At 43.3% G+C, this 16090-nt stretch overlaps 1 protein-coding gene across 1 annotated transcript in view; it reads left to right on the top strand.

Moving 5' to 3' along the window:
- The first annotated feature begins 5177 nt into the window (after positions 1-5177).
- Positions 5178-16090, top strand: part of LOC146786140 (cytochrome P450 2J5-like) — a 220208-nt gene continuing 209295 nt past the window's right edge. The window contains exon 1 of the mRNA XM_085635643.1: positions 5178-5597. Coding sequence (XP_085491769.1) covers positions 5427-5597 — 171 coding nt within the window. The 5' untranslated portion in view covers positions 5178-5426. The remainder of the gene's footprint in view (positions 5598-16090) is intronic.

Genomic DNA, 16090 nt, shown 5'->3' with positions numbered 1-16090 from the left:
TGGGGCATTACCATTTTGGTAAAAAGGGTGAAGGGTGAGACTAAGAGTCTGGAGGAGGATGTTACAAATCTTCAAATAACAGGGGGACTTGTAAATTTGGCACTCTGTGCGGAGAACGTCTATGAGATCAATTTCTTCTCAACTGTAAGGACGAGAGGTTAAGGGAGGAATTTTGGCTAAAAGATGAGCCACCTTCGAATGAAGTATTAATGACATATAAAAGAGTGGAACACTTCACATGTCAGAGCTAAAAAAGAGGATTTCAAGTACGAAACCATAGGCAATAGTTAATGCTTTGCTGTGTGTGAAATACAAGGAAGTAGAAAGAATGATGGGAGAATAAAGGGAACATGTTATGGCACAGCGAACAAACTCCGGACAACCGCGCAGCACACAAGGACCCCATCCGCAACCACCACCACCTCATCAGGGCTGCCAAGAGAACCTCGTTTAAAGACCCCCTCGACAACAACGCACACAATAGCAAGGAGCTCTTCAACATCGTGAAGGAACTCTCCAACCCCAGCTCCAACACCAACGACATCCCGCCGTTGCAAGCCCTGTGAGACTCCCTAGCCACCTTCTTCCACCGCAAGATAGCAGACATCCACGACAGCTTCAACACCCAGACAGCCCCAACAGACAGCAGCACAACAGACCCTCCGCACACCATCGACCACGACCCCGTGCTAGCCTGGGCCAACGTGAGCATCGATGACACCATCAAGACCATGAGCACAATCCACTCCGGCTCCCCGTCAGATCCCTTCCCGCACCACGTCTTCAACAAAGCAAGCAGCTCCATCGCACCCCACCTGCGCAACGTCATCAATCTCTCCCTCGAGACTGCGACCTTCCCAGAGAGCCGGAAACACGCCGAGATCAACGCCCTACTAAAAAAAACCAAGGCAGACCCAAGAGACCTCAAGAAATTCCGGCCCATCTCTCTGCTCCCCTTCCCGGCCAAGTTCATCGAGAAAATCGTCAACAGACAGCTAACCCGATACCTCGAAGAAAACAGAATCCTGGAACCTTCCCAGTCAGGGTTCTGCAGCAACCACAGCACTGAGACTGCCCTAATCGCCGCCACCAGCGGCATCAGGACCCTGCTTGACAGCGGCACTCAACCTCCTTGACCTCTCCGCCGCCTTCGACACCGTCTGCCACCGCACACTACGCGCACGCCTCCACGCTGCAGGGATCTGAGACAAGGCTCTGGAATGGACCACCTCCTTCCTCTCCGGCAGAACCCAGAGCGTCCGCCTCCCCCCATTCCGGTCCAAAGCCTCCGAGATCATCTGCGGCGTACCCCAAGGATCCTCCCTCAGCCCGACACTGTTCAACATTTACATGGCCCCACTCGCACACGTCACCCGACAGCATGACCTTAACATAATCTCCTACGCCGACGACACTCAACTGATCCTCTCCCTCACCAAGGACCCCATCACTGCCAAAGCCAACCTCCACGAAGGAATGAAGGCCATCGCTGACTGGATGAAGACCAGCCGTCTGAAGCTGAATTCGGACAAGACGGAGGTCCTCATCCTCGGCACCAACCCTTCAGCCTGAGACGACTTCTGGTGGCCGACGGCACTGGGAGCAGCCCCGACACCCACCGACCACGCACACAACATGGGAATCATCCTCGACTCAACGCTCTCAATGACCAAGCAGGTCAACGCCGTCTCCTCCTCCTGTTTCAACACCCTCTGCATGCTCCGCAAGATCTACAGGTGGATCCCGACAGACACAAGAAAGACAGTCACCCAGGCCCTCGTCAGCAGCAGACTCGACTACGGAAATGCGCTCTACGCGGGAGCCCTGACCAAGCTCATCAAACGACTACAACGCATCCAAAACGCCTCAGCATGACTGATCCTCGACGTACCACGCCACGGCCACATCACCCCCCGCCTGAGGGACCTGCACTAGCTCCCCGTCAGCAAGAGGATATCCTTCAAGCTCCTCATCCACACACACAAGGAACTCCACAAGACCGGCCCAGCCTACCTCAACAGACGGCTCTCCTTCTACATCCCCAACCGCCAGTTACGCTCTGCCGACCAATCACTAGCTACCGTCCCGCGCATCCGAATAACATCCACCGGCGGGAGATCTTTCTCCCACCTCGACGCCAAAACATGGAACACCCTCCCACTGAGCCTACGACAGACCCAAGACCTGCTGACCTTCAGGAGGATGCTCAAGACATGGCTGTTCGATCAGAAGGGCCCCCCCAGCGCCTTGAGACCCTCCCGGGTATGTAGTGCGCTTTACAAATGATTGATTGATTGATTGATTGATTGATTGATTGATTGATTGATTGATTGATTGATTGATTGATTGATTGATTGATGTTATTGGTGGGTTTCAGAGATTTCCCTGCCCTGCCCAAAAAGGCTTTTATAACAAAGGCAGAAAAAAGGTAATTTTATGAAGTGTTGCAGGTCATTAATGCAGGTCAATAAGACGCATGAAGTCAATAAATGTTACAGTGAAGTTGTTTTCCAATTGTGCAGCAACACTTGGCAATGCGTAGTGGTCGGAATTTCCGCCCGACACAGAACTGCCCTCCATTGTAATTTGGAATGCGGAAAATGGCCTTACGATGGCTGTGAGACGGTGATCATAATGAAGCCCACAGTTGTTTTCTTGCCTCCTTCAAATTATTGACATACCGCTTTGGGGTGAGGCAGACCATATTTTAGTACTGTTCATTTGTGTCAAATAGGAATATGTAGCTACAAAAATGTTTTTTCTGAATTTTTTCATATGTTGTGAGTAATTGATAGTTATTATTAATGTAAAATGTTTCTGCATCATCATTTTTCCTACCGGAGAACCACAAGTACTGTGGTCGAAAAAGAAATGTGTTTTTGTCTGTCCAAACAATATGACAGTGGATAACAGAATGGCTCTATTGGTACATTGTCTAGGGGTGGAAGGTCAGGAAGTATTGGAAGATTTACCAGATTTGGATCCAGAGGAAGCTTGTGGGTTACATTAACTGTAAATTTGTATAACAAAGCTTCAGTTATATTAGTTTATATAGATAAGCACGTTCTTGCGGCGTTACCATTTTGGTAAAAAGGGTGGAGGGTGAGAATGAGAGTCTCGAGTATGTTACAAATCTTCAAAAAACAGGGGACTTGTAAATTTGGCACTCTGTGTGGAGAACGTATACGTGATCAATTTCTTCTCAACTGTAAGGACGAGAGGTTAAGGGAGGAATTTTGGCTAAAAGATGAGCCACCTTCGAATGAAGCATTAATGACATATAAAAGAGTGGAAAACTTCACATGTCGGAGCTAAAAAAGAGGAATTCAAGTGTGAAACCACAGGCAATAGTTAATGCTTTGCAGTGTGTGAAAGACAAGGAAGTATAAAGAATGATGGGAGAATAAAGGGAACATGTTATAGGTGGGTTTCAGAGATTTCCCTGCCCTGCCCAAAAAGGTTTTTATAACAAAGGCAGAAAAAGGTAATTTTATGAAGTGTTGCAGGTCATTAATGCAGGTCAATAAGATGCATGAAGTCAATAAATGTTACAGTGAAGTTGTTTTACAATTGTGCAGCAACACTTGGCAACCTATGTGAAGCCGAAAGTGAAGATGGTGTGAAGGTGAGAATGTTCTTCGACACATGTTCAAAATTGATAATAATGTCTCCAGAAAAGCTACCAAAATTTGTATAGAGAACGTAATATCTTAAAATATTAGATGTAAAACCAAGAGGTTCTCGTGGATAGGAAATCTCTATGTGAAGTTAATTTCATGGTAAATTAGAGTTTAGAAGTAGATCAGCTATTGCAAAAATGCATGTTTTGGAAAGGGTGATGATATACTTGGATGACCGAAGCAAAAGTAAGAATACTGGGGAACTTAAGTGATGAGAATCATCAAGAGTGCAATGGAGGAAGCAGGAGTGGCAGAAAAATTCAGAACTACAACTATCTGAAAGAATATGTTTAAAAAATGTAAAAAAGAAGAAAATTTGTTGTTTTTACATGCATTACATTTATTTATATGTAGTCTAGTTGCTTCTGTGTTTTAATGGTTAAAAAACAACAAAAAAGGGAAGAAATGTAATGTCCTTGAATGTTTATATTCAAGAATGTGATATAATGGAATGTGCAGGTAATTTTCTATGAAGAGACAGTTGATGAGAAACCTGGTAGATGAGATCTGTTTGGAATATAGCTCTGACATTTTCATCCGCATGCCGTGCCATTCAAATTCTACTTTCAAGGTGTGGCATCCTGCTCTTAGTGCCATGTATTTCTTTACGTGTATCCTCTGTCCTGCTGCTGAGCCAGTTTGAGTGTGATGTCATAGAATGTTTATGTGTGCCTGGTGGAGTGATTGTCACCTGGAGTGAGTGGGCTCAGCAGCTGGGATGCTGCTCCCGGTGGGGCTACTTTACTACTTACAATACCTGTAACTTATGACTCGTACTTGAAACTGAACAATAAACTTTCATCTTGTTTTATCATCTACACTGGCTACCCTCATTCTTACAATTCTGCACAAAGGTAATGTTCCTTGGACAATTTAAGCTATTTACCGTACAACATCCACAATCAACACTCCATGCTTCTGTCTAAAGAGCGATTTACACTTAAAATGCATTTAACAAGGCAAATGGACACCCTTGAGCAGTCAGGTTCTCTGGCATAACCATCAGGCACTGGGCCATAGGCCAGAGAGACTATTTTGTTCGCAGTTCATTTGCAAGCACTTTGGAAAGGTGAAATGATAAAAGGATAGTTAAAAACAGCAAATGATCCACCGAGTGTGTTATGTACAAAAGTACATGGAGAATATTCACATTATCGTATTAACATGGCTGTGGTCACCTTTATTTTTTTTTTTTCAAAAACACCGTAAATATTCCTTATTTGAATCTGAGAAGTCAATTTAAATGTAAATGGCCCTTTACAATATAAATGAGTCATCAGGTCCTGTGGCATAAATTCCAAGCACTGGACCGGAGCCCAGGTAAAGAGCTGTGTTTGTTGGCAGTACATTTGCATTCACTTACAAGAGGTCAAACAACAGCAGGACAGTGATGAAAGAGCAAATATTCATAAGTACAGGTGATAAGCATGTTTGTTACACAAGCAACAAACTCTCAGATTGCACACATTGTGAAAATGTGCCTCTTCTAGGGTTCTTAGACAAAGTATAAAAGGGTAGAGAACGTGAGAAAGAATGAGTTAAGGAAGGTGGGCTTTGCCGAAATAGAAAGGGACTGAGGTGCACAGGCTAGGCTTATGTACAAGAAGACAGACATTGAGGCTGGACATAAAGGAGGAAAGAGGTAAAGAGAGAGAACAGGAGACATGAGATAGCTGGAGAAACAGATACAGGAAGTAACGAGGCACAAATGATACAAAGACAATAGGGAAGAATAGCAAGTCCACCATGCTGTTAATCGCAGAGCTGTTAATAGCTCTGTTTCTTACTCTCTTCATTGGACATTACTTCAAGCTTCAGTGGGTGAGAAGAAGATACCCTCCTGGACCAGCTCCTCTCCCCATCATTGGCAACCTGTGGACCCTGAACTTTATGCTTCATCCTGATACCCTCATGCAGGTACTGTAGACCTGGTTAGAAGGTTGCTGTTACTTCTGTTGAGTGTGCAAATGCTACCCTGCTGAATGTGTAGGTTATAGTGCTCTTTACACAGACACACACCCTGATACTTGGGCCTAAGAAAAAAGTGAAGATGGGTCACTTGTCGTAGATTGTTTGTTGCCCCATCACAGTGGCTCATGCAAGGCTAGAGTTTGTCTTTGAACACACACACACACACACACTAACACACACACATACATAAGTACCTATTAATCAAAATGCTTCTTCTACTTCTCTTCTCTTCCATCCACCATGATGATGTTTCTTAATGATAATGATACTTGTAATGCTGCAAGTTTTCCTATGGGGGCATTTGTAGGTCTTCTCTGTAACAAGCATAACCATTTCCTAAGCTAATCTATGTCTAGTTTTACTACAAGGTCACCTCAACCAAACTCCTAAAGGTGGCTCCTCAGAGGCATATTTTCAAGATGACCAAGGATTTTGATGACTTGTCAATGCTCTGTGTCGCTTTATTTTGCTCCCTTTTGTACTTAAAAATAAACCAACTTATTACAAGACCCATGGGAGTTCCCCATTTGATGGTTCCACTGGGCTTCTCTGTGCCCACATAGATTAGTAATTGAGCCCTCAGACTAGTTAGTAAGTTGATAGTTCTTCCGGGTATGAGCTCAGGTGCAAAGGTTCAGAAACGGTTCCTGTGGTGCAGTTTTTAGTGCACCAAGTATAAACCTTTCCTAAACTTAGCTAAACTCACTGTTACTACAAAGTTTTGTCAGTCAAACTCTCAAGTATGGCTTCTGGCAGGCGTTGTCCAAGAAAACAAGGGTCTTGGTTGCTAGCCAGTGCTCTCTGATGCTGAGTGTTGCTCCCCCTTGTACATCAAGAGTGATTCAGTTCATTAGCAGAGTAAGATGATGGCTCATCCAGCGTTGCACTGAGAGGGGAAGGATCAGCCAGGGGATTTCCTCAGAGATTCATTGGTATACAGATTCCTATTGATGTTGGTTCAAGACAAGCAGCTGCCTATTCCGGAAACTCCATGTTGCCCCTTTATATGTGCCTGCTCGCATGACCCTGTAACTTGTGCTCTTTTAATACCAACACTGTTGGTGCCACAGTTGTTGGTATAGATTACAGGTATTGCATGCTGAGGCAGGAGATTTACTCTCAAGCTACAGAGAGTGCCATAAGCTAGTTGACAAACACAGACCAGAGAGCACACATTATTATCAAACCAGCTTCAACACTGCCACAGTTTAGCACACCTTGCTGTACCTGTTTCTATGTCGAGTATTAAATGACCATGGCGGTGTCCACATTGGTCCAGTAAAGCACAGCACAGAAGACAGCAATGCAAGATTCACATGCACTTGACAGGAGTGACATAGGCAACAGCTGTGCAGGCACAGGCAGTGCAACCCTCAAATGCAAACACACACACACACACACTCACTGGCATTCAGTCACAGAGACCCACTGCATACAGACAGACAAAGTCACTCCCACCATGTAAAGCATGGCAGCAACAATTCACACTTGTCTAATGGCACCTGTACATATATAATATGGGCATCACACAGGTACTCTGCTTATACTGTACAGTATTAGTAAGAAAAACAGACAAACACACTAGCATTACCTGGCTCTTAAGTCAAGGGTGGTCACCTGTGTAATGAAGTTTGTTTTTAAGTAAATAGGGAATCTGGTAGTCTCTCCATGCTGGCAGAAGTTGGAGGCTCACGGGTTTCACTGAGCTACAGCCAAGAACATAATTCCTGCAACATGGTCTTAGCCGAAAGGAACCAGTGCAACCTCAACCCTTATTCAGCAGCTGCAATGATGAAACCCACTAAACTTTTATTTCACAAACAGTAAAGTAACTGCACTGCCTGTGGAGATTGCACAATCCACCATAGTAGCCCTGAAAACCTTGGTGGAGACCAGGCTGCCCATTCCACCTAGGGCCATCTCTTTTCAAGAAAAACCACAACACCTCAAAATTCTATGGTAACTCTTGTCGTTCACAGCTCCACCTTTACCGACACCCTAACAGCGAGAGTGACTGTAACTGGGAATCCTAGCATTAAGCTACTACGAAACCAACCCATTCAGAGGGTACCCAAAAGAGCCCTGGAGGCAGAGGGCCAAGTAAAGGCGTGATAGCTCCAGGAGTAAGAAAGAATAACTGTAAATGTGAGAAGTTGGCCTGGCATATGCTGGTCACTAGTTAAAGTGGACACCTTGCACCAGTACAATTCGACTCTTATGGTAGATAGGTTTAAGACAACCTTTTCACGAAAGCTATCCTAGTGGTAGCTGTGGAGAGCAGCCTTCAGGCTAAGTCTTTAGAGGAATGTAAAGCAGCCGGTTTTACCTTACAATCTCTTGAATTACCAAATGAAAGGACACCACACAGGTATATATATAAAATATATATGTATTTATTTCTAACACAATCTACTAATCTCTTTATGAGATTAGAAGTCAAGGACATATGCAAAAACCAACAGTTCACAAGTTAAGCACAAATATGGCTGGGGTCCTAGGGGCGTACCAGACCATATACTAAAAAAGAGACTTAGGAAGATCGAATTGCGAGGGGACAAGGCCTAGGGCCTGTAGAAGCGCTGGGGCCTCACTAATACACCCAAGGCAGGTAAATAAAGGACCCATGGGACACGCATGCAGTGTGAGAACACAGCCGCGGATCCCAATAGACTTCAATGGAGCAAGTCGCGGCTGGAATTTTAAAGTTTTAGGGTACTTCGGGAGAGTCAACAAGCAAGTCACTTACAGGGTAAGTACTTCTAGAGCCAACACCCACAGGAGCACTGTAGTGCTGGAGTTACCTCACCCAGGGAAGCTGGGTGCATAGGTGTCTTTTGGTGTCGGGTCGCAACGTCATTTTCAATGGGAGCCAAAGAAGACTTGCTGCTTGTGAAGACAGAAGTGTCCGGTAGAATCCAAGGCTGGATTCAGAGGAAGGAAGACCTGAAAGCAGAAGGGACAGTATTCAAAGTCACTTGGCAGTGACCCGGGGCAAGGAAGCTGGATGCCCACAGTTGTCGGGTGATTTCAGGTGATCATGGGTGTCTTGACTCTTCAGCCATGAGGTCCAGGAGGCGTCGACGACAACCAGGAGCTGGATTCAGTGTGTCCCACAAAGTCTGCAGCTTACTGAGGTGTTGGCGACCAGATTGGATCCAACAAGCCTTGGCAACAGCAAGTCTTGTGGAAAGTGTAAAAAGTCAGCGGAGCAGACCAGCAAGGTCTGAGGGACTCACCCAGCGAAGGTAAGTCAGGGCAGGCCTGGAGCAACCAGGGGAGCCCTTTGGTTCTGTAGAAAAGTCTTCTGGGGACCCACAAGCCAACCGGCAAGGGATCACAAAGATGCCTCGGGAGGATTCACTCACCAGGAGCCCACGGTCACTCGGGATGAAGTAGGCCTCTGATCTTCAGAGGAAATCCTACTGGAGGCTTGGACCACATGTGGTCCAATTCACAAGTTCGTAGAACATCGTGATGGGGTTGCACTCGAAAATAGTGCCCGGTACCCAGGTATTGCAGTTCCTCATCACTCGTGGGGTCCACTTGCCTCAGCGTCACTGGGGACTCACGATGGCCTTGGAGAAGTCAGGAAATCCACTTCCGGGGCTGCAGGGACTTCGGACTCCGGCGGGAACGGGAAAGTTTGTGACCGTTGATTCAAAGTTTTGGTGCCTGCCAAGCAGGGGAGTCACTCCTTGACTCCAAGGGAGATTCTTCAGTCTTCCAAAGGTAGTGGAACATCGAAGGTCCAGGATTCTTCTTCAGAGCGTCGTCCAGGGATTTCTAGTTTGTAATGGCAAGGGTTCCCTAACTTATACTACAAGGAAGGGAGGGACTAGCTCTATGACCACTCCTATGGGAGGGTCAGGGAGTGGGTGGCTACATCCACTTCCCTTTGTCCAGTTTCGTGCCACAGCAGGGGCTGGTAGCCCCTGAACCGGTTTGAGCTGGCACATGCACAGAGTATCCTACTACTCCCCCAGTGCAGGACTTCAAAGCACTCTAGGAATGCACCCACCCACCCCCAAGACACCAAATCCTGTCTGGGAGGTGACCACACCTCCCTGTGACAGGATGCCTATTGTTGGGCCTCCTCCACTGCGAGTTTCGGTCAGCAGCAGGAGGGCAGCCCAGTGTCTGTGACTGGTGGCATCCATTTTGTGATGCCAGGGCTCTTCAGGATTCTACCGTGTTTCCACAGTGGGTACATGTCTATGCCTCTAGAAGGGTGGTATCATACTCCCACACCTGTTACTGGTGTGGGGGTATGATTCCAAAGCGTTTGACACCAAACACGACATGTTTTCCTGCAGCCATCCCAAAGTTAGCATTTACCGCTAGGTTATAATGCACTTAAGAGTATATGGTTTAACCGCATCCACAAACAGCTACATAGAATGGACTCTGAGAGCTGCAGAGGGGCCCTGCTCAGGCAGAAGCACCCCCTCACATGGAAACCAAGCACCCTGCCCTCAGGATTGATAGGGCCTGCCTTAGGGGTGACTGATAGGTTTATGTGTGTGTGTAAGGAGAGATATAGTGAACCTATATCTCAGTGAGGAGTGCTAACACTACCTCACCCAGGCTGCAGTAGCAGGCCTGTGGTGTCAGATTTAGTCTGCTTCCCAGGGGTGGCATAATACATGCTTCAGCCCCTGGTAGGCCTGTGAAGTACCTATGCCCTTGATACCTAAGGAACCATACACTAGGGGCTCATAAGGTACCACAGTATGCAATCACTAGTGCATCTAATATGCACTCCAAGTTGTTTAGAAAGAACAGAGAGGCTGGGGCCCTGATTAGCAGGGTCCCAGCCAGACTATAGCCAGAAACCAGTGTAAACATCAGAAAAAATGTGGGGGCAACATAAGTGCAGATCCTACTCTCCTACAGTAAATAATTAGTTCTTTCTCTTTCTGGGCTTATTTCTTGATCATTGAACAAACAGAGCTAGGATCAAAAAGGTATAGGGGCACCTTACAGATAATCGTAAAGCAAACTAATAGGAATGGGGAACGCATACGCATATGACGGAGTCCAAACTGAGGTGGCATGGCGAACAAAAGACTGGTGGGTTGGGATGCTACCCCGAGAGATTGCCAGTGCTTAGACAAACTGCACAAATTCCTCCTATCACCTTTTGTGTGTTTTATTGTCAGATTTATGCCATGTGATCTTTGACAACTTTGGTGGGATTTTTGGTGCTGGTGGTGGTATGATCTCTGGGCCATGTCTGCAACTCCAAAGTACCTTATAGACTCCAGACAACTATTTCTTGTTAAAGAAATGTAGCTTCTCTTGTGTCACTTGAAAGCCCTGGACTGTAAGATATTGCCACATTGTAACCCTTTGTCCACTGCTTGTCTAAATTGACATTATCAACAGCACCTAGGTAAGAAGCAGACACTCACTGGAAGGAGTGTCTGAAGTTAGCTAACATTCAAGTTCCCTCATGATCGTGCTTAGCATTAAAATTGAATCATCTAGATGAAACCTGTGACATGACAAAAAAGGTATATATGGGAAGCTGCGGGTTATTAAACATCATGCCATTAAGAAAATACACTCCATTGAGAAGGTAGGTGTCCTAGGTGATAAGGCCATATAAATAAGTCTTTTAAAATGAAATGTTGTGTCTGATGCAGTGGGCAAAATAGTGGTTTTTTTCTGCAGGTAATATGTATAATTTTATGTGTACTGCAGGAGCGGCCATCTCCATTAAAATCATACATGATATGTGCTCTCATATACAAAGACAGGGTTCACCCAGGACAGTAAGTGATACTGTATGGATGTGGCACTGTTATTCTTTCAGACAGTCTAGTGAAGTTAATGTGAGAGGACCATCACTTCAATAAATTCCTGAATGCTATTTCGAGAGCAAAGTCTGTAAACAGGTGTATGGGGACATTTAAATAGGAGTCTGGACCAAGTGAGGGAAATTCAGGTGTGTGTCTAGCTACCATTAAGACCTCATTTTAATCCAGACTGGAGAATTTGTGATTTACATAGCTTCTGGCATTTGGATCCTATCATGGCCTCTTGTATGTGATCCAGCGCAAACAACAACTCGGGGGGGAAAAGTGAGAGCACAACTATCCTCCCTGCGTCGCAGACCTGCCGTCACACTAACTCATTCACACACGCATTCATTGGTGGGGCCCATAACACCAACACTCGAACGCTTCTCTCTCACAGGTCTGCACACAATAGGAGGAATGATGCGCCGGACATGTGGATGGGAGTACCTTATAACCTATAGGGAAAGAAAAGTTATCTTACATCATATACATTAACATTCGTCACCTATAGATTCCTAATCCTAAACATCAAGGCACTCCGCCCACTTTGTCGATCGGACCAAATAGTTGGATTGGTTGATGGTGATTTAGAACCAACTAAAACACATTTAAGACTCAGAATCCTCTATTCTTTTCTCGAAGAACCACAAACTCATAATTTCTGTTAATCAATATTTGTTTATCTAAAATTTCATTAAATTAGCGTTTGTCTCTTCAAATCTTAGAATTTCTAGATCAATTTAATTAAATCGCATAACACCATATTTACCTATTCTGGCTATCTGGGTTTTCTCTATTTCATTGCCTCAGCAAAACCCAATTTTGTCGTTAAATTGTCCAAAGAACAGGCCAGATCTCAGAGTCCGAAAGTCCTTTGCTCAGCACGTTACAGTCCCAAAGATCATCAAAGGACCAGAAATCGTGCCAGCATCCATCATCGCCTGTGGAGTAAAATGAGGGTGTGCAGTCATAATAACCGTTGAATGTGATGGAAAAGGTCTGGAAAGAATAGAGATAGCCCCTCCCTAATCTACTACTCTTTTTACAATAAATTTCGGGATAACATGAAACATTTTTGGGCGGAGAAAGGTTTCGATAGGCCAAAATGTCAACTTAAGCGAAACAAACACAAAAGAGTAATTAATACAAAGAAATGATGCTTCTAATGTTATACCCTCACTAATCCCTTTATGTATTAGTATTTTCCTAGCATATAGCGACATTTAAGCAGTATATTTACCTTTACGGTCCTCCACGAAGGAGTAAACGTCACAAAAGCAACATAAAGCATGCAATATCTAATTATTACATATACTACTGTTAATATGCGTACGTATTTTAGTTATTAGAGTTATTTTGCCATGCAAATAGCAAGTTCCCACGTGTTATTTGTGTATGCAGGTTGGTTAATTTTAATATATCATGGCACACAATTAGTAAATTATAATAAGTAGGTTATTCAATTAATACTTTCATGCAAAATAGAGGAGGTATACAAGATTTTGCACTACCTGCTCCATCAATCCCCCCTTTGGTGATTTATAACATCACCACACTACCTTTTAATTTTAAAAACATTTTGTAAAAGAAATGAATTCTATACTCTTAATCTTTTGTTAGATTACATCACTGTTTCCCCTGTCTCTTCTTCTCTTGTTTTTCTATACATATTGTCTTTCCACTCTTCTAATTCTATTTCTTCAAATTCTCTTTCTTTTCTTTCTTTCTCTTTTTTTCTTACAGTTTCTCTTTTAATGTGGTTTTGTAATTTCCTTTTCTTGCTACATAAACATCCTAGTCTTAGAATTAATACTAATATAATCACACATGTTACTGGAATTAATATTTTACCAATAAAAGTACTAGCTAGCTTAAGTAAGAAGTTATTAATAGTAGAAAACTTGTTCCCAATCTTTTCCCAAATACCTTCAACCTCCAATGGAACAATTTCCTCATGCAAATCAGTTATATTCTTAATGTATGTCTTCAAATCTTGACTTTCGTCAGGAATGTAAGTACATCAATGTTGAACTTTCAGCATTCCACAGACTCCACCCTCTTTTGCCAAAATTATATCAAGCGCAAGTCGATTTTGCATTACCATAGCAAGCATGGCAACCATTTCAGTATTTACTACTAAAAATCCTCCAGCGGTGCTTGTTGACAAGCAATCCACTACTGTTGATAGTTTTCTAATTTTGTATGCATTCAGAGATATTCCCACTGCTGGTATCAACGCTCCAAAAATGTCTCCTGCAATTTCTGACCAAGATTCTCTTTTCCTAGGTGTTAGTTGACTACCTAACTCATGTGCACCATCTTTTCCTCTTCCCACATGGAATATCTTTGGGAAAACCAGGCCTAGATAACATGTGCCATAGCAATGATCTGGTAATCGATAATATGCTTTATTCCCGAAGATAAAATATAGTCCAGGGAAAACTGGATCATTTCCTTCTTTAAATCCCCATCCACCCATGATTCTATAAGTATCATGGCAATCACTAGTGCCTACAAAATAGTTATCATATCTAGTTTGATTCCTTCTAATACACAACTTCCCTTTCTGAGGCCAATCTAAAGCCATTGTTGGACTAGCTTCTCGTTTCAAATGTTTTTCTCTTTCAACATCCCAGACTTTCTTTTCTTCTTTTCCCTCAGGTACCTTCCTTTGCATTTTCAATCTCCTTTCTTCAACCATAGCCAAGAAAACCTTCTCCTTCTTCTTTAAACTGCAAGTTAGATTATTTCTAAATATTGATTCTAATGTTAATTCTTTAGTTTCTAAGAAATATTCACCTAACACTTTCGCAGGTTTTACTTTATTCAACTTGTTAATTACAGGTACTTGTGAAAATACATTATCTACGTCTGAAAAATAATATTATAATTTCCCTATTTTGTAAAACAAGCTTGCTATTACACTACATGTTGTTCCATATGTTACTGGAGGTGATGGTAAGTCACTCCCTCAGATATAGACGCTGGCAACTGCATACAGATGTAGCAATCCCTCACGTCCATCGTCTTCACATATTCGTATAGCAATTTTGAAAATACATTGTTAGAAAAATCATTTATGGACCTATCTTTATGTAAATAATTTCTATCTATTTTAGTCGGATATACCTTCTGAGTTTTTTCTACGTTAGTTTTATTCTCGCTAAGTCCTTCTATTGTTTCTAGCGTAACCTTAAATGAAACCATTAGAGCTAACGCACTCCACCGAAGCATTAGTAATCCTGTACAACAACAACACATTTTGAACCATCTTCTAAGGAACACACATTTAGATTTTCTATTTTCTGTGTTTGCCATTTCGAAAAATGATCAGTTTCTTTTGACTTAGCCTCTTCTACTTCACAACTAGTTTTGTCTAACCCAAGGCTCTAAGCACCTACTTGGTTCTTTCAGTTTTATGTCTTTTCCGGTAATTTATTGTTTCTCTATTTTGAAAATTTTTATCTTTTCAATTTGGCATTTGATCGTCTTTCACTTTTCTTTCGTAATCCTGTTGCAGAATTTCCTAAACATCCGTCTCTTCTCCGATGTCGGACAAGATAACTCTCAGGATTTCCGATTCTTCGTCTTCCTCAACCACTCCTGGTACAGTCACCACTGGATCCCCTTGGCTGTCTGCCTCTTCTTTTATTTCAAGCAATGCCACATATGACCATTCCGGCGACTTATACTTCTGGTTAGGTTTTCTCATTCTTTTATTTTCTTCTACTGTCGTTTGATCCACATCTCTCAATTTCTCTTGGCTAGACACTTCATTTACCTATTCAACTCTAGATGAATTCACTCGTGTCAAGCTGTATCTTAACCTTTTTATCTTGTGGGGCCAAATTTCATCTCTTGCTGCCCCTTTCAACTTACTTCCTTTTTAATTTTTCTCCGTTCTCCACGCTCTCTTTCTCAGGACTCGACCTTCTGGTACTTCATCATCACTGTCCTCTGATTCAGTTCCAACTTGACGTTTACTCTTAACTGTTCTTTTTTCCACCACTTCTGTTTTATTCCCTACTTCTGTCCCTCCTCGTGGTTCTTCCACACAATCTTCCTGCTGACTAACCGTCCCTTCCTCTAACTGGATGTGTGAATTCCCTACAAATCCTCGGGGGTCTTCCGCAAAAATCTTTCCCTCACTCTCTGTATCTGGTACCTTACCATCTAATTTTATTACGTCAGGTGGAATTTCTCTTGAACTTTCATTCGGGACTGTCTTATCAAAAATTTCTTTTACAGTCTCTTCGCTGTTTTTACTCTCTCTTTTTTGTGCTTGAGCAGGTTCGGTGTCTGATTATGAGCTGGTGTCAGAAATCTGTAACTTTCTTCTTAAAGGAAGATTTTCTGGTGCAATAGCTGGACTTTGTTCTGATTCCCCCCTTTCAGGAATTTGTCTTGTTCTTATTTCTTCAGTATCTGATTCAGAGCTTGTATCTGATTCTTCAAAGTATTCTCCCTCCTTATTATCCACGGGGTTAGGAATTCACAAGGTGTGACTAGCATGAATGCAGTTCTTCACTCCTGCACATTTTACTGCTGTTGTCGTGGTCAAGATCACCTGACGTGGTTTTCCCCAACGTGGGACCAAACAGTTTAGTCTTCTGTGCACTTTTATTCTCACCCAGTCCC

The sequence above is a fragment of the Triturus cristatus genome, chromosome 11, assembly GCF_964204655.1.
Source record: "Triturus cristatus chromosome 11, aTriCri1.1, whole genome shotgun sequence".
In the NCBI taxonomy this organism is placed as follows: Eukaryota; Metazoa; Chordata; class Amphibia; order Caudata; family Salamandridae; genus Triturus; species Triturus cristatus.
Note: the sequence above shows the minus strand (reverse complement) of the source record. Positions and strands in the feature narration are given on the sequence as shown.